At 38.4% G+C, this 27129-nt stretch overlaps 1 protein-coding gene across 1 annotated transcript; it reads left to right on the forward strand.

The window, feature by feature from the left end:
* Positions 1 to 5122: 5122 nt before the first annotated feature.
* LOC5573358 (dr1-associated corepressor homolog) lies at positions 5123 to 26850 on the forward strand. The gene is made up of 4 exons (XM_001660790.2): positions 5123 to 5439; positions 5627 to 5699; positions 24106 to 24857; positions 25639 to 26850. Exons 1-4 carry the CDS (start codon positions 5398 to 5400, stop codon positions 26158 to 26160), a joined length of 1389 nt encoding a protein of 462 aa, XP_001660840.2. The 5' UTR covers positions 5123 to 5397; the 3' UTR covers positions 26161 to 26850.
* Positions 26851 to 27129: the final 279 nt, after the last annotated feature.

The following is a 27129-nucleotide window of genomic DNA, read 5'->3' on the forward strand; positions in this document are numbered from 1 at the left end:
CTCCACACATAAGAGCAAATATTTCCGCCTGAAAAACGGTGCAGTTTCTACCAAGTGAGTAAAACTGATTCAGCCTTAGCTCACGAGAATATACTCCTGCACCAGCTCTACCTTCAAGAAGGGAGCCATCAGTGTAACATACTATATTGTTTGATATACTTCTTTCCAAATAGCCAGACGTCCACTCTTCCCGTGAAGGGAATTGTGTGGTAAATGTCCTGTAAGGAAAGTTACAAGCAATTGTGAGATCACTTGGAGCAAGGACAATTTTGTCCCAATTCACCAAAAGTGGAAACAACGAAGTGTGTGTAGATCTACGATTCACTGGATTTTTCTCCAGTAGATCCAGTACCCATAAACGGTAAGAGCAAGAAAGTGCTTCTTGTTTAAGATATATGTGTAGTGGCGCAACGTCGAAAAGGGCCTCGAGCGCTGCTGTGGGAGTTGTAGAGAACGCACCAGACATCGCCATCAAGCACATCCTTTGGAGATGGCCCAATTTTGATTGGATTGTTCTCACTTCGCCCTTTTGCCACCACACAAGACATCCATATGCCAATATTGGTCGAACAACTGTTGTGTAAATCCATTTGATATATTTGGGTTTGAGGCCCCAAGTTTTACCAAAGGTTCGCCGGCATTGACCGAAGGCCATGCAAGCTTTTTTGACTCTGAAATCAATGTGAGGTGTCCATGAAAGTTTGGAATCTAGAATGACTCCGACATACTTTACTTGATCAGTCACATTAATCTCAGTGCCAAAAAGACGTAAAGGTCGAATTCCATCGCGGTTTCGTCTTTCCGTAAAAAGAACAATAGATGTTTTATTCGGGTTAACCGAAAGGCCATATTGGCGACACCAACTCTCGACTACCTGAAGAGCACTTTGCATCAGGTCGAATAGGGTGCTTATGCACATACCAACTATCAGAGCTACATAGTCGTCGGCAAATCCATAAGTTGGAAAACCGCAATTATTGAGTTGCCTCAATAGCGTATCTGCTACGAGATTCCACAAAAGTGGTGACAAGACTCCCCCTTGGGGGCATCCGCAAACACTCAATTTTCGAATCGCTGATTGACGCAATGTCGAGAAGAGATGTCGGTTTTTGAGCATTTGATGAATCCAATTGGTAATCATTGTAGGTAGCCCATGGTTTCGTGCGGCTTCCAATATGGCATCGAAAGACACGTTATCAAAGGCACCCTCAATATCCAAGAAAACACCCAAGCACGATTGCTTCTGAGCGAATGCTTTCTCGATATCGTATACAACTTTGTGTAAAAGAGTCACAGTGGACTTTCCAGATTGGTAAGCATGTTGATTCACATGAAGAGGCATGTTTGCCAAATAAACATCACGGATGTGATGATCGATAATCCGTTCCAGACATTTCAGAAGAAAAGAGGTCAGACTGATTGGTCTAAAACTCTTCGCTTCCTCATACGACGCACGTCCTCCTTTTGGGATAAACTTTACAGTAATATCACGCCAGGATTTGGGAATGTACCCGGTAGCAAAACTGCTTACAAGTAGCTTTTTCAAAACATGTTTGATAAACTCAAATCCCTTTTGGAGCAGAACAGGATAAATCCCATCCGCTCCTGGAGATTTGAAAGGAGCAAAACTATTAAGTGCCCATTGAATCGATTCAGTAGTTACGATACTGCGAGCCGAGGCCAGAGACTCGTAACTACATGAAAAGACATTTGATTCATCCGTAGATGCTATGTCCACACATCCGGGGAAGTGTGTATTGAATAAACATTCTAAAACTTCTTCATCGGAAGAAGTAAAGTCACCATTAGGTAAGCGAATTTCGTTCACTTGGAAATCCTTAGATTTTGCAAGAATTTTGTTCAACCGACTGACTTCACTCAAACTGGAAACATTTGTACAAAGGTTTTTCCAGCCGGATCGTTCAGCAGAACGAAGAGCCTTCTTGTAAGCCTTGCGAGCTGACTTGAACGACTCTGATCCAGCTGAACGGCGTCTGTTCCAACTCCTTCTACATTGTTTCCTGAGTCTAGTCAGATCGGAATTCCACCATGGGGTCCCTCTTGTAGTCTTTACAGACCGCAGAGGACATGCTTCTTCAAAAGCTTCCATAATGTAGGATGTTGTAGTATCAACGGCATCATCCAGATCACTTGGATTTTCAATGGACGGAGAATATCCATGAAATTTGGTCGCAACCAATTCAATGTAGAGTTCCCAGTTTGTTGACCGGGGATTCCTAAAACGCAAAGTCTGCGCAGTTACATTTGAATGTTCAAAGAAGATGTAGCGATGATCAGATAATGATTCCTCATCTGATACATGCCAATTCGTCAACTCGTGACTGATTCTATTCGAGCAGAGCGTTATGTCTAACACTTCTTCTCTATTAGAAACCATGAAGGTTGGGCGATTGCCTATGTTAAGTAATCCAAGGTCTGTACTACTTAAGTATTCCATCAGACTGGAGCCTCTCAAATTGATATCCGAGCTGCCCCAGATGATGTGATGAGCATTGGCATCACTGCCCACAATCAGCGGAAGGCCTTTTGTTACGCAGTGTACGACAACTCGTTTGAAGTCATCCGTTGGGGATGGTTCATCATGTGGTAAATATACCGAACAATAGACGTATTTCCTGTTGAGGTCACCAACAGAAACATCGATTGTGACAGCACATACATCTCTGGTAGTTAACTCAGAAATGAGTGTAGCAACGATTGCTTTATTAACGAGCACGCATGCGCGGGGCATGGAGCGCGAGTTTGCCATTTCAAGCTTGCTAAAAGTAGCAAAAACTGGGTCCACAAGGTTACCTAGATAGAAGTTCCCTCTACGAAAGTAGGGTTCTTGAACTAGCGCCACTTGGGCTGCACCATTTTGCATGAGTCTGCAAAGATTGATCGTTGCTGTTCTTTTATGCTGAAGATTGATCTGAGCTAACCTAACCGTAGCCACTACCCAAACTAGGCAGGATTAAGCTTTTTGCAATCTCAGCACGAAAAAGACCAGCAACGAAAAAACCAGATCGGTATCTATTTAAAGTCGCCAAAGGCGAAAGAGCACAGAATACACTGTGTAAAACGCATAATGCGAATCCATATAGGTGATAATTTAAATTAAATGTCAACATATTCATAATCCCACCCTTATTAAGCCTCAAGATAGAGACTGAAGAAGGGCAGCCGATTATCTCGGAGAAACACAAGGTCACCTGCACCATTGCTCCGGGTAGCACAGGAAGGACTCAATACTGTGGAGGGCGCCCTGGTACCCCACAGGCTCCGTTTGCGGTTAGGTTTTATTTAGACCCCCCTAACCATTCATTCTTAGGCACGGTACGCATCACACCATAAATTAGGGGTCACCTGTGAGGTGGACTTTTACCACCGGAACAGGCAATCCGTAGTGTTAATTCTTAGCCAGTTGAAACAACCGCTACCGACACTACGCGGCTATCTAGGCTGCTCGGGAAAAGGAGGTTAATATTGATGATTAACTCCTGACGTGCCCAAGCAGCGGTGAAAAGCAATTGTCAGCTTCTATCATTTATCGATGGATGTCTAGTGATAATTATGACTGGCGGCTGACCCACGCATGATGGTTGAATGTTGCGCATGGAATGTAAAGTATTTATCTTTGTGTGTATATTAGGTACACCGTTGTTGAGATAATTATATATCTTAAATATTATTAAGACCGTTGAACAATTTGTTGCAATATAAAAAACAACAAAAATAAATACATTTTTTATCTCTGAGATAATAATACTTTCTCGTGAAGCTACATAACTGTCTCGCAAGTAACATAACCACAATTTCGAATGTTTGGCTCCGGCAATCAGGCTCCTGCTTGACAAGCATATTGAGTCAGACCGCAGTACACAGGGACCCAGGTATAAACGCAAAGTGGATTAAGAAAAAAAAACTCAGCAATCACAGAAAAAGAAAACTGTCTTCGCGAGTCTCATCTTAGGGTAAAAGGCACGGTGTTCATTTTATCACTCCTGTTCATATTACCACCACTTCCCCTATATAATTTGGCCGTTTACGGCAAAATCAAACGGAAGTGGCCAAATTATATACGTGTAGGGCCTATTCACAAATTTAATAACGCTTTAGGGTTCATTCAAATATTACGTAAAGCAAAATTTGTCAATTTTTGACCCTCTCCCTCCCCCACGTAACAGCTTTTGTATGGAAAATTTTAAATTTTTGTATGTACCGTAACATTATGTAAGACCCCCTCCCACCCCCTGTTGCGTTACGTAATATTTGAACGATCCCTTAGGGGGTGGGTGAACGTTGTTACGGCTCATGGAAAAATTGTAGAGCATCAATACAAAAAGTGTCACGAGGGTGGGTGGGTGTCCAAAATGGCTGATTTTAGCGTTATGAACAGCGTTGTTCAGACTCATTTCCCCGAAAATAACATTTTCCGAACTACGAAGCCACGAACTACTACAACCATGCTCTATACTCCTAAGATAGAAAAGCAGATGGTTAAGCTTGAGTACTGCACACAAAATCGATCAATTTTGATCCCAGAGAGCCACAATTCAAGTTTCGGTGAAATGAAATGAGTGAGTGAGTGAGTGCGAATCATTTCACCGAAACTTGAATTGCGGCCCACCGAGATCGAAACTGTCTGATCCCATGTGCAACACTCAAGCCCAACCATCTCCCCCCATCTCAGGAATACAACGCACAGTTATAACAGTTCATGGCTTCGAATTTCGGGGAAATGAGTCTGGTCAACACTCGTTATGAAATAAATGAACAAGCCCTAACGCTCTGTCTAAAATGTATAAAACACCCTACATAAATAATAATACGTTGGTTAACCCAATTTTTATCGCGAAACAGTATATACAACTAGATGGGGATTATTCTCAGTGTAGAATGGTTTCTAGAAGAGAATAAAAAAACAAGTAGGGCTATCAGGGTGTTGAATTGAGAAATATCCTGAAGAGCACTCATCAAATAAAATTCTGCCGTTGCGAATTATTCTATGAGCGATTGGATGATTTGCGGTAATACAGCCAACCTCCCATGCGTTACGACTTATTTACGCCGCACATTGAAACACGCCCTTTGCTGAAATCTGCAACCCGCACAACAAAATCCAACAAAACGCCAAAAGCTGGCCATCAAAGTGCAGTGCAGTGAGAAAAGTCACAGAAAAGAAGAAGCACAACATTGATTGTGTGTGCGGTGTCTGTTTTTTTCCCGAGAAATTTTGCGTCCAATATTTCCCCAAAAAATCCGGAACAAGTCCGGCGCGAACAAGTGTCCCCCACTGGTGCGGTCGAAACTCAAAAGTGTATCCCGGTTCCCGGAGGAAATTCCGTAGGCGGGTGTCGGTTTCCGGGCGGAAAAATTGCCCCCACTCGAAGTGAGATGCCGTCGAAGAAGAAAAAGTACAATGCGCGATTTCCGGCGGTAAGTGGTTTGGGCTGGGTTTCGGTCCTTTCCGCGAGGGCGGGGGAAAAGTGGTACTTGTCCTGGTTCTGGTTCTGGCCAGTTCGGGTGACCGGATGGGGAGGATAATCCATGGGTGGGAACGGGCTTCCAATTTGTTTATTCTCTGCCAGAAGTGAGTAATGCCCCTATGTTTTGTTTCTTCCAGGGAAGGATCAAGAAGATCATGCAGACGGACGAAGAAGTCGGTAAAGTGGCCCAAGCGGTTCCCGTTATAATCTATATCCTTTTCAAAAGAAACGGTTTGCGTAAGTCATTGGAATTGGTTTTAGGTGCTTCTAGCAGGAACAACAAGGCAGGAAATGCAAATTGCGTAGGAGCGTAATATGAATCAACAATTAAATTGTACGCTTTGGTATCTATTTTCTTCGAGTTGTTTGTTGGCTATCGAATAGGAGACTGCATTCATGCGTCACGCAATTTATATTTGCATGCAATGAAGAATGGCACTTAATTGATGCATTCCTAATCTTTATGGTGGGTGGAAGTGGCGTCGATATGATTGTTTGTCTATGTGGGAAAGTTATAATTTGAGGGTTTATTTGTTTCGTTAATTTGATTACCTAAATTATTATACTCTTGTGTGTAGCGATTGTGGTGCTGCACCAAGCTAGTTATAATACGCTATAATACAGGGCTGGTAGCAGGTCTCTTTTTGAGTCTCGGTTTCCATTTTAATTAGTCTCTATATTAATGGAAAGTCTCTAAAGGCTTTTTTCTCCTTATTCTACTTGCGGTGAATCTGTTTGCAAAATACTACAGGCTCCAGAGAAAACTTCACAGATTATATAACGCGAGAATCTATCTTCTTCTTCTTTCTGGCGTTACGTCCCCACTGGGACAGAGCCTGCTTCTCAGCTTAGTGTTCTTATGAGCACTTTCCACAGTTATTAACTGAGAGCTTACTATGCCAATGACCATTTTTGCATGCGTATATCGTGTAGCAGGTACGAAGATACTCTATGCCCAGGGAAGTCGAGAAAATTTCCAACCCGAAAAGATCCTCGACCGGTGGGATTCGAACCCATGACCCTCAGCTTGGTCTAGCTGAATAGCTGCGCTTTTACCGCTACGGCTATCTGGGCCCCTATCTGGGAATCTATCTAATATATTCAAAAAATTCTTCCGATATTTTTCGAGGAAAAGTAGTAAGAATCATTCTATTTATTTCTACAGATTTTTCATCTAAAATACTTTCAGGGACTTCTACAGGGATTCCTCCAGAAATTCTTCTGGACCTTGCACTACCAACTTTCTCAGAAATTCTTCCAGCGATTTTCGCTTAGAGGAATTTCTCCAGAATTTGCTGCAGGATATTTTTGAGCACGTCTATGCTACTACCTCCAACTAGTTTTTCAGGTACTTTGATTTGTTTTTGCAAATACTGTCCTAGGATTTATCTTCCGATATTTTTTCCCGATATTCCTTCAACCGGATTCTCCAGTTCCTCTAGGAGATCTTCCGATGATTCCTATAGAATCTCTTCGGAGAAAATTCACAAATGTTTTTAAGGCGAAGTAGGCCGTCATTGAAATTTGTACGGATCGTTGATGATTGTTGCTAATTCATCTCAGGATTTCGACTCAAAGAAAATCAGTTGGTTTTGCACTGACACAGATGAAAAAGTATCAGCTTACTTTATGCTTATTAGCGCGTACACTGATACTTTTTTAAGTCAATATAAACTATCAAGACTGAGTTTTATCACATCACTTTGAAATGCAAGCTGAAAAGTCATCATTTTTGCCAAAACGAATGACGGGCTACTTAGCCTTAAGGAGTTTTTGAAGAGATTCATTTAGAGATTCTACCAAAAAGCTCTGGAAGAATATTTCTGCCTGTTCAAGTGTATACTTTCAAAAATTTATCCTCCAAGAAAATACTTCAAAATTGCTTTGGCATTGTCTTTGGTATTCTAGGAAATCTGTTGAAAAGTTGTCGAGAATTCATCAATAAATTTAATCTGGGACTCATCGTAAATTGATTTTTTCTCTAGGAATTTATCCAGCAGTTTTTCAATGGATTACTCTTACAGTTTGGGGGCCTTCATTAGCCGAGTGGTTAGAGTCCGAGGCTACAAAGCAAAGCCATGCTGAAGGTGTCTGGGTTCGATTCCCGGTCGATCCAGGATCTTTACGTAATGGAAATTCCCTTGACTTCCCTGGGCATAGAGTATCATCGTACTTGTCACACGAATTACAAATGCGAAAAATGGAGGCAAAGAAAGCTCTCAGTTAATAACTGTCAGGATGTCTACTACCTGGAAAAACCTGGAATTATCAGAGAATTTTATTAAACCTAAAAAAAACCTGGAATTCTCAGGGAATTTACACCACCCAAAAAATTTCGGCTGCGCCGCTACAAATCGCTTGAGGTGCTAAGTGAGTATCTTTTCGGGTATGAACTTTTATCGACTTCCCAAGAAATGATTGAATGAATGATATTTGATGAATGATTGGTGCACGATACAAGATTTTAAAAATTAATCAAAATTTGAAAAACTGGAAAACTAATTTTGAGAAGGTAATCTGAAATCCAAACAACAAACCTATTTTGCTTACAGTGAATTCTGATGCAAAATTATGTAGGCTCCCGAAAATCTTCAGAAACTGTCACGCGACTCTTCAATTGATTCTTCAAAAAATTCAACTCAGATTTTTCGAGGAAAAGCTTCAGGAAGTGATTTCTCCAGAGATTTCATCTGGAATACTTTCAGATTTTTCAGAAATTCTTCTAAAGATTCCTCTACTAATTCTCCCAGATATTTTTACAGCGATTTTTCAAAGAGTATCTTGACAAATTTCTCCATATTTTGCTCCAGGAAATTCTTGAACACTTCAGCGTTACTATCTCTAGAAATTTGCTCAAGGATTAATTTGATTTTTTTTTACAAACACCATCTTAGGACTCCCTCCAGATTTGTTTTCACTAATCCTTCAACTGACATCTTCCAAAGATTTATATAGATTTTCTTCCAAGAAAATCCGCAAAGGTTTATTCCAAAGTTCTTGAATAAAAAATCAGGGGTTTGGTTTTCCAAAAACCCGACTAAAATTTTGAGAACTTTTCGAACTTTTCAAAGAATTCTCGCGTAACTTTTCAAAACGTCCTAAGTAACAAATGTAAACAAATCGAGATTATCATTGCAAATCATTTGCGTTGCACCACTTAGAAGCACACTAGAACACTCGTTCTGATATATTAACAACAAATTAATCTATTCAAAGCTTAACAAAATGACCAATGTTCAAAACTGCATCGCTTTTAATCAATTGTTACATTGGACCTTTGATCAGAGAACCAACCACATGTCCTATGTAACATTTATGAATAAACACGATTCTAATGTTACATTGGACATTCCTGAATAAAGCTTTGGAATGGAGTTTAAAAGGTAGAATGATTTGTAGAAGCGTGTCTGAGACACTACTTAGATGCATAGAATGCCATAATAACTGCTTCTCAATCATTTCAGTCGATATTTTCAGAGTCGCACTGCCTCGCAAAATTGAAAACGCTCAAGTGACAAAAAGAGAATGAGTTACACAAAACTGTATTTTGGTCTTTTTGCCAAACCATGTTTTACCGTTTCGCTGGATTGGATCAGCTGCAACATCTCTTTTCATAGCGCATTGCGTGCATATAGGGGAATGATATTGAGCACAAGATTGAGCATCATGATGTCATTGTATCAATCTGATTCAGATGCATGGTCGATCAAGCATATAAATATGCTTCCCGGCAGCAACACGAGCAACGTACATGCGCGATTTGCTCACACATTTTTGCAGAGCGATCAATCACCGAAGAGAGGAGAAGCTGTATGTATTTGTTAGACGTGGGCTCCTTTCTCGAGTTCCTACAACAAGATGGACGGCGTCGTCATCGTCATCATTCCCCACCGCAATTTCGTGTTTCAACCGACGGCTGGTGCCGATTGCAACACAGCCGTCACCACCACCACGTCATGCAGTGGGAAACTCTCACATGATCATGTGGGCGAAACCGTCATAAAAACGGGGGGAAAATTGAGGGAGAATCAGTGAGAGAGCAAAATGTCCTACATACAGCTCAACGTTTCCCCTCCTTCTGTTGTTACATAGGACACATAGGGCGATGACATATTGCAGGAGTAGAGAAGGGATAAAAGGAGAGAAAAGAAAAGAGTCAAAGCTCTCTCAATGCAAACTATACGGAAAACGCGCTTACCTGGTATACTGAAGGCGAAGCGAAGAGGTTGAAAGAGTTCTGTGAAGCTCATTTGCTGCTTCGACGCGCAAGAACGCTAGTGAACGCTAGAGGAATGTGATATGACTGCGCTCGTTTTGGGCGTGAATGGAGCACGGATCAGAACGTTTGGTAATGCATTAAATCCATAAATAGGAAAATTAATGGTTGATGTATTAACTTTTGTAACTTTTTTTTGTAATTTAATTTTAATCCTTTTCCTTCAATCTAGCATGCTTTGATACCTCTGTAAGTCGATACCTCTCTAACTCGATATTTTCATGAAAAGTTCCAAATGTCCTCCAAACGTAAATAAATTTCATGAATTTGATTGTTATAATTAAATTGATAGTAAAAATAAAGTTTACTGCCAATTTGTGGGTGCTATTTTTTTATATTTTGCTGAACGGTAAAAAGTGTCACATAGGTAAATGTGGTAAAATTGTATTATTTTTTACGTGAAAATAACTATTCTGAAAGTATTTTGTCAAAATTATAAAAAGTTTAAAATTTTCAAAAATATGTGTTCTGTATCTCGATACCTCTTCAACTCGATGGTCCCTTCAATATCGAGTAAGGGAGAGTTAACTGTAATTACAACTGATTTATTAATACACTGTTAATCAGTATTTTTGTTTTTCAAATTATTTCATTGCTTTCTCCAGTTGATCACTACTTCAGAATATCCTTTTTCATTAAATGTGGTGGAAGAATTCCTACTTGGTTTTGCTGGCGTAAATGAAAAACTGTTTTCGAACGTAAACAAGAATAGGAGTGAATAATATTGTGCTTGTTCAGCTCTAACCTCTGTTTTAAGTGTCTATGATACTGACATATTACATTACTAACATTTTTCAACAATAAAATAATAATGACTAATTATGATTCGTCAATCGAATATAACTTATTGCTATTTGTTTTGTTTCCTGTATATATTTTCCTAATAATACGAGTTAAAAAGATGTCGAAGAATATGAACAGTTGATCATGTGAGCCTGATGTTTGATTTAAACTATCAACAGTTTAAACATTCGCTCTTGTATAATTTTAGGAGTTCTCTTGGCTTTATATGACTCCATTCAGGCGATTTGAAAAACAGATTGTTCACTGTCAGATGGTTTAGCAACCAATAAACTAATACAAATATCTAAATTCGAAAATCAGATGGATTTTCATCGAAAATTCAACAAAAAGAAAATGCAATATTATTCGTCCCATCCTCCTCACCTATCTAAAATAAATCAATCCAATCCTACGTAAAACAAAACCAAAACAACGCCATCATGGGTTCCAGCCAATTTGATCGGATAAACCTTGAGTATCTGATTTTGCAAAACGCCTCTAAAATAATGAATTCACATAAGAATTCTTGATTACGATGCAATCAAGTGACAATTAAATTTTGTGAAATTTTCAGAAATTCTGTGCAATTCTATGGCTTACATAAAACAAACTTGCTTCGTGTGGATTGCTTTGTCAATGCGGTATAGAAAAAAACGATAAGACATGTTTGCTAAATTCTCAAACCGTATTACCTAGTACAAACTGAAGTCGAGGATGTAAAAGAGAAGCGTACGTGTTGAAGGTCTCTCCATGCATGTTGTATGAAAATCGCGCTTACATGGCGTACTGAAGCGATGCGAAGTGGCATGGAAAGTGTGCTAAAGCGTGAAAGCAGTGCGTGTGGTGCTTCGACGCGTCAAAACGCTAGAAGACTATTTAAACTATTTTTTGCAGCACTCATATTGTGCGTGAATTTGGATCTGATGAAAACAGTTTTGAGAAAATTCAATTGACAAACACAAAAAGGGTTCTTATTTATATTTGAAAAATAAAATGTGCTTTGTACCACTGAACTGATTTTCAATATTATACAATAAAATTTCCTAACTCAAAATTATCATTTGGCCATTCCATAGAAAACAATAAAATCTCACAATGTTCCATCACTTATAAATACAAGAGTCGTTATATTTTCAATTATTATAGCCCCAGCTTTTACTATAATAAAGTATTAAATTGTTCTCAAATTTTACCTAAAAACGAACTGCATTTGGAGCCATTCGTGATCTTGTTTATGACATCGAAAGGATCCCCTTTAAACGTTTACAGTGCTCGAAGGAAAGGTACACATTTAAAAGAATATTTCATTCCGTAGATACAAACATGATCTTATATCTATAACTAGTGTGTTGCTTTAGTAAATGTAAAGCAATTCTTCGTTCATAACAATAGAAGTTTAATCATTTAATTTTGTGTGAAAAAAGGCATTAAACTTCAAATTTCTCGAAAATTATACTTATTTTTTAATATTCGGTTCACACTTAAACGTTTCGCCGAGAACCCAACAGCTGAGAATTTGGTAATTTTTCAATCCACCAAGATTTGGTAAACATCCGAGATATCGGTAAAAGTTTTGCCGATTTTGTTCTCGGCGATTCTGTTTAAGTGTGTTGGCCTAATAGCCATCATTATGCACAACCAGTACACACTTAGAAAATATCACCGACTCCGGTAATTTTTTTTAGCGAAATATAAACCGCTGAGCGCTCGGTAATGTTTTCGGTAAAGCTAAGGATTACCGAACAATAAAATGGAATGATCAGAACAAAATAAATTTCATATTGATGTCAAAGTCCATCGATTTATTTCGCGTTTTTGTTTTTATACCGTTTGAAGATGAACTGCTCGTCTGTTTATGAAGATGGGAAACCAGTGGCATCACCAACAACTCGAACGCGCGCTTCAAATCTTGAGCTACAATCCTAGCTCATATGCAACTGTTCACCTCTTTTGCAAAAAACCGCCACCGAATCCGTCATAGGTGTTTATGTTGGTTTATGTGATGATGCTATCCAGAAACGTAATTGGGCAGTTACAACAACGACAAGTACTACAACGAAAATATTTTATTCAACCTTAAACAATAGGTTTTTTTAATAAAATCACTCAGGTCGTACCTACTTACGGAAAACAATCAGAGAATATTAAACGGATGCAATACTATCGCGTTGACTATCACACAGAAACAAATATGGCGGCCTCAAATATATCAAATTACAATTTGATCGGTAACGAAGCCAACCTTCGAATTTTCAAGTGCACAAGACTGGAGAATCTTTCAACAGTCCACGATAAAAATCAATCTACAGTTAACTCTCCCTTACTCGATATTGAAGGGACCATCGAGTTAGGGAGGTATCGAGTTACAGAACACAAAACCAGTGCAACTGCGATCCAAGAGACCATCAAGTTAGCCATGAAAACCAACTTTTACTATGGTTCTCTAACTCGATATCGAGATACGGAATATCGAGTAAGGGAGAGTTAACTGTAATTACTTGCTTGTTGGTAGTGACCAATGGGATAAATTTTCAACTAGGAGTGCTGTTTGGTTCTCAAGTTTTATGCTCTTGAAAATTTGAGGTGTGGATTGGCTTCGTTTATAATCACCTTAAGTATTGTAGCACTACGAACTGAAGTACGGTGAAAAATTACAGTCTACGGCGAATCTAAACAATTTACAGTTTTTTCGGTAAATAAAACGGCGATTTCGGTAAAAGTGGACGAACATTGTTTTGATTTTTTTATATATAATATAGGGGGGTTCGGTAAATCTCGTTTGTAATACCGAAACTTCAGTTAAATATTTATTTACAGTACGTTGCCGGTAAAAAACATTACCGAACAACGAGAAAAAATCCAAGTGTGTACCAATTATGTTTTGATCTTGAATTAATCAATTTGTCTTTTTAATAGTTATTTTGGTAGTGATTCAAATTTAAGAACTGTGTCATGAAAATCTGGATTAACTATTCATTGGTTATTTCATTAACGTGCTCAATCGTGTGTTCAGTCATGTAAATTAACAACAACTCATTAATTCTGTTATAATTTTAATATTGCATATACTATTAATCATATCCTAGGATTGCTATTTCTACTTGTTTCGTTTAGGTTTTATGGGTTAATTCACAAATTTCATACGCAAAAAATTGTCATATTTCACACCCAACCACCCCCTTGTAACGCAATTTGTATGAATATGTTTCAAATTTTATAGGAGCTGTAACATCTTCAGTACACCCACCCACACCTTAAGCGTTATTAACTTTGTCGGACCTACATAGAAATTTTTATTGGACTGGAGTGACGGCGTGGCATTGAATAAAATCAAATTGTTGTTGTTCGTGAGAGACTTTAACCCGAAGGTCATTCGTCTCTTCTTCAAATGAATAAAAACAAAGCACAGCTGGTGCCTGCGATTACCACACCGCAACAAAATAAGCAGTTCAACTTGAATGTTGAAGCAGTTCAACGCACGTGGATACAAAATGAAATAAAACATGATTGTTGTGTGCTCAAATCAAAATATCCGATGTTACTATAACTGAAACAAAATGACAGAAATTAATGTCCAATGTAACAATTGTTGATACAGAACGACCTATGTGATTTATTCTATGTACATATTTTTGGTCAAAACGTCCTATCTGATGTTTTTATAGATTTCAGTGTAATTTCCAAATAAATTGACAAAATTTCATTTCATACGTTGAACTCTATTACACTGCTTCCCTCTACAAGCAACACAGCGGGGAAAAATTGTTTCATTTTGATACAGTTTCAAAATATATTTTCACAACCTTCAAGCTCGATTTACTCGAAATGTGTGAATTGTTAGATAGGCCGTTTTGAAAAGTTACGCGAGAATTCTTCAAATTCGACCTTGTGTTGCATCATTGAGTTCCTCCTGATTTGTGTAAGGTACCGTGGGGCAAGTGGGTAATGGAATTCGCATAGTTGAGATTCTTCAAATTCTAGAGACTTTAAATTGAAACAAATGAGGTCGTGTATATTTTTTAGCTTGACTCCCACCAAATATAAGCAGCATGCTAAAATTGATTTTTATGAAAAAATGAAGAAAAAAATACAGAAAATATTTTTGAAAAATGTCTCCTTACTTTTCATTTGCCCCAAAAGTGGGGCAAGTGAAAAGTTTACCGTTTTGAACAATAAATTCAAAAACAAACAGTTATATTCACGATTTCTATTAGCTTTAACATTTGTCCAATGTCCAATGAACAATAACATAAGTAACATGTAAACAAAGAAAATGTTATTCTTTTCACTTTAATTTTCTTCTCTTTAGTTATGTTAGTTGAAATGATTCGACAACATTATAACTGCAACATTTCCAATGTTAGTTCTTACATTATAGGACAGCAATTGCATTTCTGCTCTGTAGAATTTCCACAGCTCGTTATTTGTTTTTGAGAAAGTCGGATATAACGATATAACGGGAGAAATCAAACGGAATCCTTCAATAACGTATTTAGAATCTAATTTAGACCTATACCCCATTTTTATGTTTTGAACTAGCTTCACTTAGACATTCCACGAGATTTGCGTGTGTTCTCTAATATTGCAACACTTTAGTCAACGCCTTCCTTTCAATTGGCTGCCCGAAGTAGACATTTTAATATTGTAATGTTTGGCAACATCTTTTAGAGAAGTTCCATGATTTCTAATAGCTTTTAACGCTTGAGTATAGTGTTTCTTGAATTATCAGCACGTTATGTTTTTCTATGATAATTGCGAACCATGTTTACTTATGGCTCCTTAAAGAGAAAACACAAATTCAATCTATAATGATAAACTTTTCACTTACCCCACCTGATAAGAAAATTGACGGTGTTTAAATTTAGTTATTTTTAGGTCTACGTCAAATTAATTTTAAAACTTTTTTTATTGCAGTTTGAAACTGTCACAGAGGATAACTAAGAAGTGGTACAGTTTTCCACTGAAAATATTAAAATAAGATTGTACGCCGCCAACTTGTTACGGAGTAACAGTTGACAGGTTAACAATTTTTCGCTCTATTATGCAATAATGGCTGAAAAATCTCAGAAATCTCTTACCTATCGTAATGTTCTCAATGGCCTGAAAGGTTTACGCTTGAGTTTAAAACGTTAATTCACATATTCAGTAAAATATATCAATTGTTTTCACTTACCCCATTTACCCACTTGCCCCGCGGTACCTTATAAGAATTCCTCCAGAATTTTCTTGAAGAATTCCAACAGTTCTTCCAAACATATCTCAACAAAAAAAAAAACAAACATACAAAATCCCATGGAATCTACAAATTTATAAGTTTCCATACAAATTAACACATCAACATTTTTTTCCAGAAAATCCTCCTACACATTTTTAAGAGATTCAGTCCGATTTTTTTCAAGTAGTTTCTGCAGAAAATGCTGCAGTTTTTATCCAGAATTTTGATTGAAACGTTTTCTTAATCATCCTAACAATATAGCTAGAAACTCTTCTAAAATGTTCTCAATGGTCTATGAGTTCTTCTGTAACCCTTATTCATCAAGGATGGCTCATAAAAACTTACACAACCCAAGTAACCATAAGCACTAATAATAAGCCCTTAATCAGCATCATAAATGCGTACATGCATTATAATGACACCACAAATGCTTACACACCCTATAACAGCACTTCCGCTGCATAGAAACCCTATTACAGCATCATTAATGCTTCTAAGCCTGATGCATACGGGCATTAAATAAGCACTATATTGGCTCTATATTCGCATACAGGGCCTGTTTAAATGCCATCCAGTGTTTTGACAGATATACCACGTGCTTTGTGTTTACATATAGTGGTGAGAGGGAGTCAAACATAAGTCTTCTCACTACTACAATTGCAGCTTTTATGACGGGGAAAAGTGGTGGTTTAAATTGGTCACTTTTCTTTCCAATACTATTCATCTTATGTGGGCGAAGGAGCAAAGGAGCAGAACTTCAACAACTCAACAATACAGGTGTCGCAGGTTCGAGACGCAAAATGAGGAATTTCATCATCATAAAACAAGGATCAATATGTCGCAATTTCAAGTCCTCAAAAGGATTAAAACCACCAAAATGAATAAGTCTGATACGGAGAAGTACTATCTCAATCATTTCATTACATTTTGCATACTATTCGAGGTTTCCATTTTCATTCATTTATTTATTTACCTCGTGTACCAGCTGCTTGGCCGCATACGCGAAAGCTCTCTGGCTGCGTACGCGAAAGCACAAAATATTCGCCCGAAAAACCTGGCGAAAGTAACTGACGTTTCTCACGTGGTCTTATATCAGCACTAGTGATGCCGAGAAGCACGGTTATATCTTCGCATTATAATGGCACGCTATTTCGCCTTTTCTGGCATTATAATAGCATTATATGCGTATATAAAACTGACAAGCATCAAATGATTACCCTATATGCGCATATAATGCTGTTACCGTGCCGCATTATCGTGCTTACTGGTTACTTGGGAAGGTTACTTTAAAATTTGCTTCAGAAATCCCCCACGAATATTTTTGAAAGTTTTCTCAAAATAAAAAAAAAATTCTGCAAGAAACGCCTGAAAACATCATGGAAGAATAGTTAAAAACTTCCTGGAAATCTCAAAGAACTGCTGTAGGAATTTCTAAAGAAATCTCTGAGTAGAGAAGTCCCTAGAGCCATCTTTGGAGAATCTTCTGGTTGAATTTTTGAAGAACTTCTAAAAGGAAATTTTGGAGGATGTCCTAGGAAAATCAATGGAAGAATCACTGGATAAAATCCTGGAGGACTCAGATAAAACCTGAAAGAATCATTATTTCTTTTTTTATTCCTGATTATGTTGTGTTCTGAAGATATCCCAAACAGAATTCTTTGATGAATTCCTTGGTAAACTTCTCGAAAGGATTCCACGGGAAATAACCACTACATTAACTCCTGAAGAAATTTAACAGCCTCGGGCTGCAAATCTATCAAATACATAAATGTATCCAAGCTATCGAAATTCACCGCTACTCTTTTTCGGCAGTAAGTGTTGTGTGTTGTCATACTTTTTCAATATTTGTCCCTTGCCCTCTTATCTATTACTGCTTGTATTGTACTATTCCTATATCCGTTAAGCCTAGCCGTCTCAAAGATATAATCCAGTTCTTTTGATTTTCCAGTTTCCCTTAAAGGAAGGGTTTGCATTCTATGTATCATATGATGAAAAGCTGCCATTTTATGTTGTAAGTGTGGTTGGAAGTACTCGGAATAACTCGCATAGTATTACATAGTATTACGCCATTACACACACAATACCAATACAGTTGCAAGAATCAGCTAGAAATGTAACTGAAGAGTCATTAAAAGAAAACAAATTCCAATTAAGAGGGCAAAATAGTGCTGAGGATAAAGTTTTGAGAGAACTTCAAGATAAGTTGGTATACTATGTAAAAGCGGACAAGGGCAATGCAGTGGTTATTTTGGATAAAGATGATTATGATAATCAAATGAACGAAAAAATAACCACTGGTCCCTATAGGCATTTTAGAGTCGATCCACTTTCCACAATGGTGAGACACGTAGAAAAAACTTTAAAAGAATGTAAGCCACTTCTTGGAGATAACACTAGCCGCCTCAAAGTTTCTAATCCAGTTCTACCAAGAATTGCAGGCTTGCCAAAAATTCACAAAAATTCACATTAAAAAATCAAAATGTTTTAACGACAAATCACGAAAACTGAGTAAAATTCGGTACACATGTCAAAAATGCGTTAATAAACAAGATGAACACAGTGAAATTGCATCGAGTTAGTGAAAGTTAGCGGAAAAACTATTTATAAAGCACCAACATTGTTGGGTACACTTTTTTTAACTAGTTCATTTATTTGAGGCTCAATCGCGTTTAACGCTTTACGGAGCCGAAACTAATTTTTTTTACTATTTACAATACATTTTCTTTTTAGTACCAAAATTAGAACGGGATGGAGCCAGGGTACTCGTGGCAACTCGAGGTTAGTGGTCACAATTTTTGAAGGAAGAACATGGTAGGGATTGGGATCAGTGTTCTCTGCTGCTCATCCGGGAGGTATATCGTGGTAGCTCGATTATCGTATCATGGCGTTGGTACCAATTTCTTGCCGGTGTTCGTCTGCCGGATGGCCAGGATCCTCAATCCAACACAAAGGTGACAACACACAAAGAAAAAACTGGAGAAGAGAACACAAGAGAATTAAATGTGTATACAAGACAAGACAGGCGGAAAATTGCGACCATATAAATGAAAACAATAGTCTTTTTACATCCAACTACAAAAATTCATTTGAATTAGTTGATTTGTTTTTGAATTATGGCATTAAGTATCTAATCCATTTTCGTTCAAGATATGTCCAATGTCACACAAACTGACAGTAGCGTGCAGTGTTATTAACATGGAGGGGCATAATTTCAATGATCGAACATTGTGTGACATTGTTTTTGGGATACCGAAATAATAGAACAAAGGAGAAGCTTAAAATGTAGGGAGACTTACAGCTTCGGCACTATTCGACTATTATCGGCATCCAAATTTCAAACGCCAAATTCACAGTATTATTCTATAAAAACACGTGAATTAAAACATTCAGATGATTCTTTGTTCTGTCCGCTTCTCACACTAACAAGATTTCCGAGACTGAACAAACAGAGCCAGAGATGTCATCAATTCTAATGAACACGCCTCAAAATGCGACTGATTTGGAGCTGCCGAAGTGATTCACCAGCAGTTCTTATGGGAAAGTTGCCGAACAGAATGAGGCTGCCGACAATAGTCACACTGACAAGAGATGTTCGCAGCTTTGTAAAAACGTTTCCAAAAGCATTTTGACAAGTCTTTCGGTGTAAATCGAAGCAACGCCTAAATGTAAACAGACAAACACGGAATTTATTTGCTGATGTCCGAGAATATTACAAAAGAAGCACGGTATCGGCTTAGACTGCCGAGAATACGTAATTCCCCTATGAGCAATTCTCGCTGAATCCAGGCCGCCATCGGCACCCATCGTTAGAATTCCAATTTTATGTCACTGATCGCTAGTTTTCGATAAAACTTAAGGGTGGTCCTTTCTGTTTTCTCAAATTGGTTGACCCTTCGTACGCCAGCTAGCTGAACAGTTTGCGAAAAAGCCCATGTTTAGATAAATCTTGGGTTCTTCTTCACGGGATATGTCTCCTATTTCGCTAGGAACACATAGCAAACTTAGTGGCATCGTATAGAGAAAGGATATAGCTTTCAATTAAACTTGAAAAAATTTTGGTTTATGTGTTGATCACCTACCCAGTTCCTAAAAACAAATACGACATTTGACAGGTTCTAGTACCGTTGTTTTCAAGTTTTGTTAAAGAGCAAAAATGAGCGAATTTCGCCGTGAAATGAGCTATAGGTCACTCAACAGCGATATTCTTTCTCTTTCGTTCTTCTAGGAAATTCATTCGACAGGAGCTGTTTCTTGTTTTTTAGTTTCCCATAGAAAGCGAACAAAGTTTGACTATTACAAGCGATCATTTTATCCATGATTCATGAAAACATTGTGTGCTACTCGGGATATCCGGATTTTGTTCGGTATGGTCACAAACCATCTGAAATGTTTCCAGTTTCATCTAAACGAAATGAGGTACACACGAATGGTTTTGGAAAAATTGAGCTAATGACCACTTCTCTTGAAACAATCAAATTATATACAAAGGAACCCGTCCTGATTCAGGGTGTCTACTACCTGGAAAAACCTGGAATTATCAGGGAATTTTATTCAACCTGGAAAAAACCTGGAATTCTCAGAGAATTTGAATTACAATCAGGGAAAATATTCTGGGCTAGTAATTCATGGTAGAATATGTTCACTACAAAGGATTTTTAGTGAACATTTTATATAGGTTTGTACAACATTCCTCTATCAATGAATCTAATAAAAAATACCATAGAATTCTCAAAAGTTCATCTAAGGTTCCACATTGATTACTACTACAGCTGTTTTTCCAAGAAATCCTCCGATCATTCCTACACAATTTCGTAGCGATTTCGTTTTTCAAGGAGTTGCTTCACAGAGATTCAATATTGATCTGTTTCTTTTTGTTTCAATAATTTCAGCAATTACTCTTAAGTTTTGTCAAGTGTTTTTCTAAAAATCCTTATTTATCAAAAATTACTAAACAACTTACACAAGTTTTTGTAGAGGTTGCTCTTGCTGGAAATTCTTCACGAAAAAATGCTTGAAAAAATCTGGGAAAACTTCATTGAGAAATCTTTAAAATTTACTGGAGGACTTACTGTTAGTGGAATTTCCTGTTTCTGGAATTTCCAAAGAAATTTTAGAAGCTATCTCTGGAGTAATTTCTCAAGATATCCTCAGAGAAATTCCTAGTCAAAATCTTAAGACCGCACGGGACGTCATCATAATCACTCTATCCATTTCAAGAAGCAAATCCCAAGAACCACTCCATATATCGATGCGAAAATGTATCGCTATGATTCTATATATGTAGTGCACAACCCAATAAATTTTCAGCTTCATCGGTTCACTAAAACTCGAGATTTGCTTCCACAAAGTTTTGATGATAATTGTTAGAGTGAGACGAAAGATGGGGAAAATAACACGGTCTCCCGTGTCACCTTAAAGAAATGCTGAAGGACAATTATGTAGGAAATCCTGAGAAATCCCTGGAGGCATTTCTGGTTGAATATTGCAACATGTTTGATCTTTGGGCAAATACCTGAGATTATTTCTGATGAAATTCCTTGAGAAAATCATTGAAAGTGAAGTAATACAAACACTATTATTTGTCGTAATGTCTCGAGGAAGTTCAAACAGAAAAAATATTCTTAGAGAAATATCAGGGCTGATTCCATAAAGAATCAAACTTTTTTCTCCTAGTTCCTGTTAGGTCGCGATTTGGTTTGGCCTCTTTTTTCAAGCAAGAGGTTTCTGAATTTTCTAATTTCAAAACACTCAGCCATGCTTCATGAACAATTTCTAAAATATTGGAAAATATTCAATTTCGGAAAAACCGATTCCGGATAAGTAATCTGCAATTTGGAAGTTGTTTAAACTTTGAAATATTTTTCTACAATCATGATTCATGCAGAGCTCTTGAAAGTTTTCGAATGAAATGCAAATAATTAATCATTTACCTAAATGACCACATTTGTAAATGTTATACAGATCGGGTTCGATTGAACGGGTACTTTATTATCCGTGTTTTAAACACGATGATGGAAAGAACTTTCACAAACAAAACTCCATCATTATTGAATACAATTCATATAAAGATTCGAATTAAGGTTTAATATGTTTAGCACATTGCTTTAAAATGTCTAAAAGAGTGAATACACTTTAAAACACTTTTTTAAAATTGCCTAAATTGTGTAAATTTAGTTTGTTTTGGTCAATTAAAATTAAAGTATTTCTTGAACCTGGAACTAATTTATAAAACCCGGAAAAACACCCTGTGATTGGTCCTGAAACCGGTGTAAAATGCCGCAAAAAAAAAAAAAAATGATATGTCTTGTGAAATTTGCCTTTTCCGCCAGGCCGTACAGAACATATCTGGAGTGGCCAGGTCGTCCTCCTGAATCCTGAATGGTCGTTGAACTATTAAAGGACCATTTCCACTTATTATTTGACAAATCAGGAAGTTTGAGGTGTTGCACGAATTGTCTTGGAAAAACTTAGAAAATGGACATTTCTCTCGAGTTATCCGGAATATGTGCGGTGTAACCCGGTCCACAATGGTCATGGATGTCCAGAACATTTATTTTCGTTCTTGTTTCCACAAATCATGAAGTTTGATATGTCGCACGAACGGTTTAGACAGCATTGTGGAATTGGCCACTTCCGCCAGGGTGTTCGGAACACATCCGGTGTGACCAGGTCAATCCCGAATGGTCGTTGAACTTTCTTATAACCATTTCCACTCATTATTTGACAAATCATGAAGATTGAGGTGTCGCACGAATGGTTCTGATAACATTGTGAGAATGACCACCTCCCCCAGGATTTCCGGAACATATCTGGCATAAGTAAACGGATTGTCGTGTTTAAAGAGGTCATTAACACTTAATTGTGTATGGTTGTATATATTGATAGTGTTTTATGTATAAAAATATCTAATAGCACCGAGTAAAGAAGTTAAATTCTTTGAATTCGTATTTCGACGGGTTTTGACCCCAACGGAATCCGGAATAACTCCGTAACCATTAGGTGAACCAGTTCCGTTTTGCGGCCCTTGCCAATTTAGACAAATCTGGATCGCATGCCATTGGTTTCAAGAAAATCGGTTGGAAATTGACTTTTTAACAGCTGATTGAAGATTTGAAAATCCTCAAAAACAGACGTTGGGTACGCATAGGTAATTGAAAGGTCTACTTTCTGGATGTCCTTGACACTCTGAAAAACATGACGAAGACTTTTCTGTCTCTTTTGGATTACAAGAGAGAACTAGTTTAGCACGCTCTATTTTACATGCTCACTAGCACCACCTATCGGCAAATTTTCGAACGAAAATGCTTGCTTTTCGCATGCCTTTAGCCTTCTGAAAAACTTTGCCGAAGATTCGAACTTTCTATCTCATGTGGATCACGAGATAGAACTTGCTTAAAACATTCAATTTTACATGCTCACTAGCGGCAAAGTTGCGAACCAAACTGCCTTCCGGGTGTCCAACTTTGCAGAAGATCGGTTCTTTGCATATCATAAGGATCTCGAGGCAAAGCATTGTAAATTTACCTATTTTGAGGTGATGCTAAACTTTTTGGGGGTGATTCAATATTCAACTAGGTGTTGCAATACCTACTTATTTTAGTGAGTCCGTATTTATGACGGGTAGTGTATATGGAGCTTCGCCCAGCACTTCAAAATTGGTCAATGAAATCATGCGATGCTCCATTGCGAGCTAACTCATCAACCAATTCATTCCCATCTATGGAAGAATTACCAGGTGTGCATACAAGGTTTTCATAGTTGAATGAATTCGGTTCCTCAATTTGACTATCTGAGCAGAAGTACAGTCAACTTTCGCTCGTTGCACTAAAACTGTAGCCCACTTAGTGAAAGACTTTCACTAATCGGGCTGAGTTTTGAGCTGTCAATTAATCTAGAACAAAAGAAAATCAGAGCTACCCGAGCTACCAACATTGACAAAATTCGTTTTATGTCAGAAAGTGACGCTTGTCTTCGTTTTAGATGGGCTATAGCCCACCTACCGGAAGCCCAATTAAAACTAAGTGCAATTAAACATAGTGCAACGAACGAAATTCGACTGTATTTGGGTTAACGGTTTACGAAGACTCTGAATTCAATTTGAGATGCCTAGCAAAGTGTAAAATCTACCTAGAATGACTCTGATTTAAATCAGATAAAGTACTTGATTAGTCACATTAAGGCAATAAAGTAAAGGTAAAATTCCATCGCAATTTTGTCTTTCCGAGAAATGTGTTCTTTGAACTAGTGATTGGAGTTATAAGACTTATAAAATCCAACTTTTTATAATATGTACTGTAAGTCACCCTACAACACATACAATATTCCTTAACTCCCGTCAATACCTCGAACCCTGGAGCTGTTCGTCGAGTCGTTGCTGACCAAGACGCTTCGCATCACAAACGCCCGTAACGCGAAAACCCTTTCGCCCTCGCACATGAAGCAGTGCATCATCTCCGAGAGTCGGTTCGACTTCCTGCGGGACCTGGTCAAAAACATCCCGGACATTGGCGTCAACGAGGAACAGCTATCCGGTTCGGAAGCTGGGTACGGCAACGAAGCCGGAGCATCTCCGGCGTCCACATCCACATCGTCCTCCTCGAATGGAGGAGGAGGAGGAGTCGGACAGTTGCATGGCAGTGAACCCATTTCCAGTGCCGTATTGTTGCAGCGGTCAGAGTCCTACACACCGCCCAGTAGTACCAGCTATGTCAGTACGCTTCCCATAGCACCTCAGCTTCAGATCCCAACGCATCAACCGCCGAGTCAGCCCCAGCCAAACAGCAGTCTGAAGCGACCGTTCAACCATGCAAACAGTTTGAACTTCTACAAAGAGATATCGCTGGAGGATTCGAGTAGCACTACCAGCATCGGCCGGGAGCCTCCTCCGAAGCTAACAAGACTGCATTCGGCACCGGCAGCCAGCGCCACGACAACGAATTCGATTCCCATCAAGATCGATATCCTACCAAATCTGGCCACGGTCGCCGCTGCGCCTTTGTCATCTGCGGCTTCTTCTAGTTCAAACAACAACAACCAACAGTCACAGCTGAAGGCCAACAACGGCGGGAGCGTGACCAGTAGCAATAGTTTCAAAGTAAGTTACCCAATTCTTTTCTATGTTCTCATCGATTTTAGATGTATTTGCATTTTCTTAGAAAAAAATGTAAGAGTTATTAATCCTTTAGGAATAAATTTTGTTTCGAATTTTTTTGTTCAAGGAATTTTGTGTATGAGTTCTTCAACAAACATTCAGAGAATGTTATTATGAACAACTTTGCTAAAGATACTTTTGTTTCGGAATTTTCAAAAGCAATTTTTTTGTTCAAAATCAAGTAATTTCACTAGAAAATGTGTTCACTGTATTGTATTCTTCAACCGAAAAACAGTAAACATCGAATAATTTTTACTTTTGAACAGAAAAACTGCTTTTGAAGTTTCGATGATGATGATGATTACGATGACGGATCTTCTCCCTTTAACGATCAACGCTCCGTCATCGTAATCATCATCATCATCGTAACTTCAACAGCAGTTTTTCTGTTCAAAACTATTTTTTTTCGACGAACATACCGTGTTTCGGTTTGAGAGTAGAATACAGTGAACACATTTTCATGTGAGCTTCCATGAATTTGAACGATAAAACTGCATTTGAAAATTCCCAAATTGATGACGTATCCTGCCCCCTTAAAAACTCGAAGTTTGTCCATAACTTGTCTCAACATCATAAAATATATAACCATTATCCACTTTATTATCAACAATTTCTCCGAAATCAACAAGAAGTAAAACTAGTATTTCCCTGTCGAATTGTCTGTTGTACCACCTATAAGTTCCAATTGATTGCTACTATTCAACTTCCACACCACGTTTTCCAGATCACATACAAAATTGCGCCGAGCAACAATCCGCCCACACCGACCGTGATCGAGCAGCCCGTCATCAAGTTGGACTATTCGAACCTCAAACTCCCGATGGCGACGACCGTCGACCAATCGAAACAGCCGGCGTCGGTACCGTCTTCTTCTGCGCGCCACCTACAGCCAACGATCAAGATCGACTTGAGCAACATTAGCAGCTTTAGAAATACGCCAACCCAAGTGCAGTCGGCACCGGTAGCTCTGATGGCCGGAAGTGGAAAGCCACAACAGCATCAACAAGTGCCTTCTACGCCAACTACTGCCAGCACTCCGTCGACGCCGCTGTCGGCCCTGAGCAGTGCCTCGTCCTCTGGTTCCTCCATCTGTGGCGGAAGCTCCATCACCAGCAGTAAAAATCCGTACGTTTTTCAGCAGCAGTCAGTGGCCTCCACTAGTACCGGAAGTGGATCAGCAGCTCCACTCTATTCCAGTGTATCCTCGGCTATTCCCGGAATGGACGAGGACTATGATGATATCTAAGACCCGATAGGGAATATCTATTCTCTGTTCTACCCTATATTGTTTCTAGTTTGAACTGTTTTCAATTGCATTTAAGTAACAACTATTCTATCCTTTTTGCTCCTTCCAAACTGCATCCTTCCTTTCTCTATCAAAGAATTGTCTATAAATCTAGAAATTATAACCCAACAAAAAGCAACTGAAATACGAGTCTAATTAAGTCTCAATTTTGTACAGAACGCGGCAGTTTCTTCTCGCCTCCAATTGTGAGAGCGGGAATTCCTACCGTTAGATTTTAGTCGTTAAGCTGTTTTAGTTCAACTATGAAAAACATAAAAAAAAACATTCAAGCAGAGAACTGCAACAAGAACAATGATTTCGATTAACACAAAACTACAAACCCGTAACTGGTAGAAGGAAATGTTTAGTTCAAATGTGCACGTTTTAGTATCATGCATGAGAGGAAAATAACGGAGTAGTTATGTTCTTGGAATACTATAATAATCGCGACTCGCGAGAATGTGTGTGTTTGTGTATTTGTGTTCTTGTGTGTGACGATGATGGTTTGTATTTTCACGGAATTGCACCACTCTGAAGCACATCCCCACGCGCGCGCGCACCTAAATATACGTCAGATCAATAGGATGGAATAATTTTTGTACAACCCAACAAAATGCCGATATTGACGAAATAAATTAATTTAGGAATTAACTGGGAGTAGCACCTGATTCGGATGGAAAGTTTGAGAAACACCGGTCCATAATGATGCCAGCTCAGACAAACAGACGTGATCCTGACGTCCATCGTTGCTTTGATCAATCTTGTGAGCCTCCCGGGAAAGCAGTTCTCCTCCATGATCTTCCATAGCTCTACACGGTCAATACTGTCCTCTGCCGACTTAAAAACGACGAACAGATGGTGCGTAGGGACCTGGTACTCACAGCATTTCTGGAGAATTTCCTGCATAGAAAGGATCTGGTCCGTTGTCGA

Source organism: Aedes aegypti, chromosome 3, assembly GCF_002204515.2.
Source record: "Aedes aegypti strain LVP_AGWG chromosome 3, AaegL5.0 Primary Assembly, whole genome shotgun sequence".
Lineage (NCBI taxonomy): Eukaryota > Metazoa > Arthropoda > Insecta > Diptera > Culicidae > Aedes > Aedes aegypti.

What these genes read in the sequence shown, in the direction of transcription:
- LOC5573358 (XM_001660790.2), top strand. Translation starts at nt 5,398, where the DNA reads ATGCCGTCGAAGAAGAAAAAGTACAATGCGCGATTTCCGGCG. An exon ending in ACAATGCGCGATTTCCGGCG is followed by an intron (nt 5,440 to 5,626) that starts GTAAGTGGTTTG and finishes TGTTTCTTCCAG; the next exon opens with GGAAGGATCAAGAAGATCAT. An exon ending in AGCGGTTCCCGTTATAATCT is followed by an intron (nt 5,700 to 24,105) that starts ATATCCTTTTCA and finishes TCCCGTCAATAC; the next exon opens with CTCGAACCCTGGAGCTGTTC.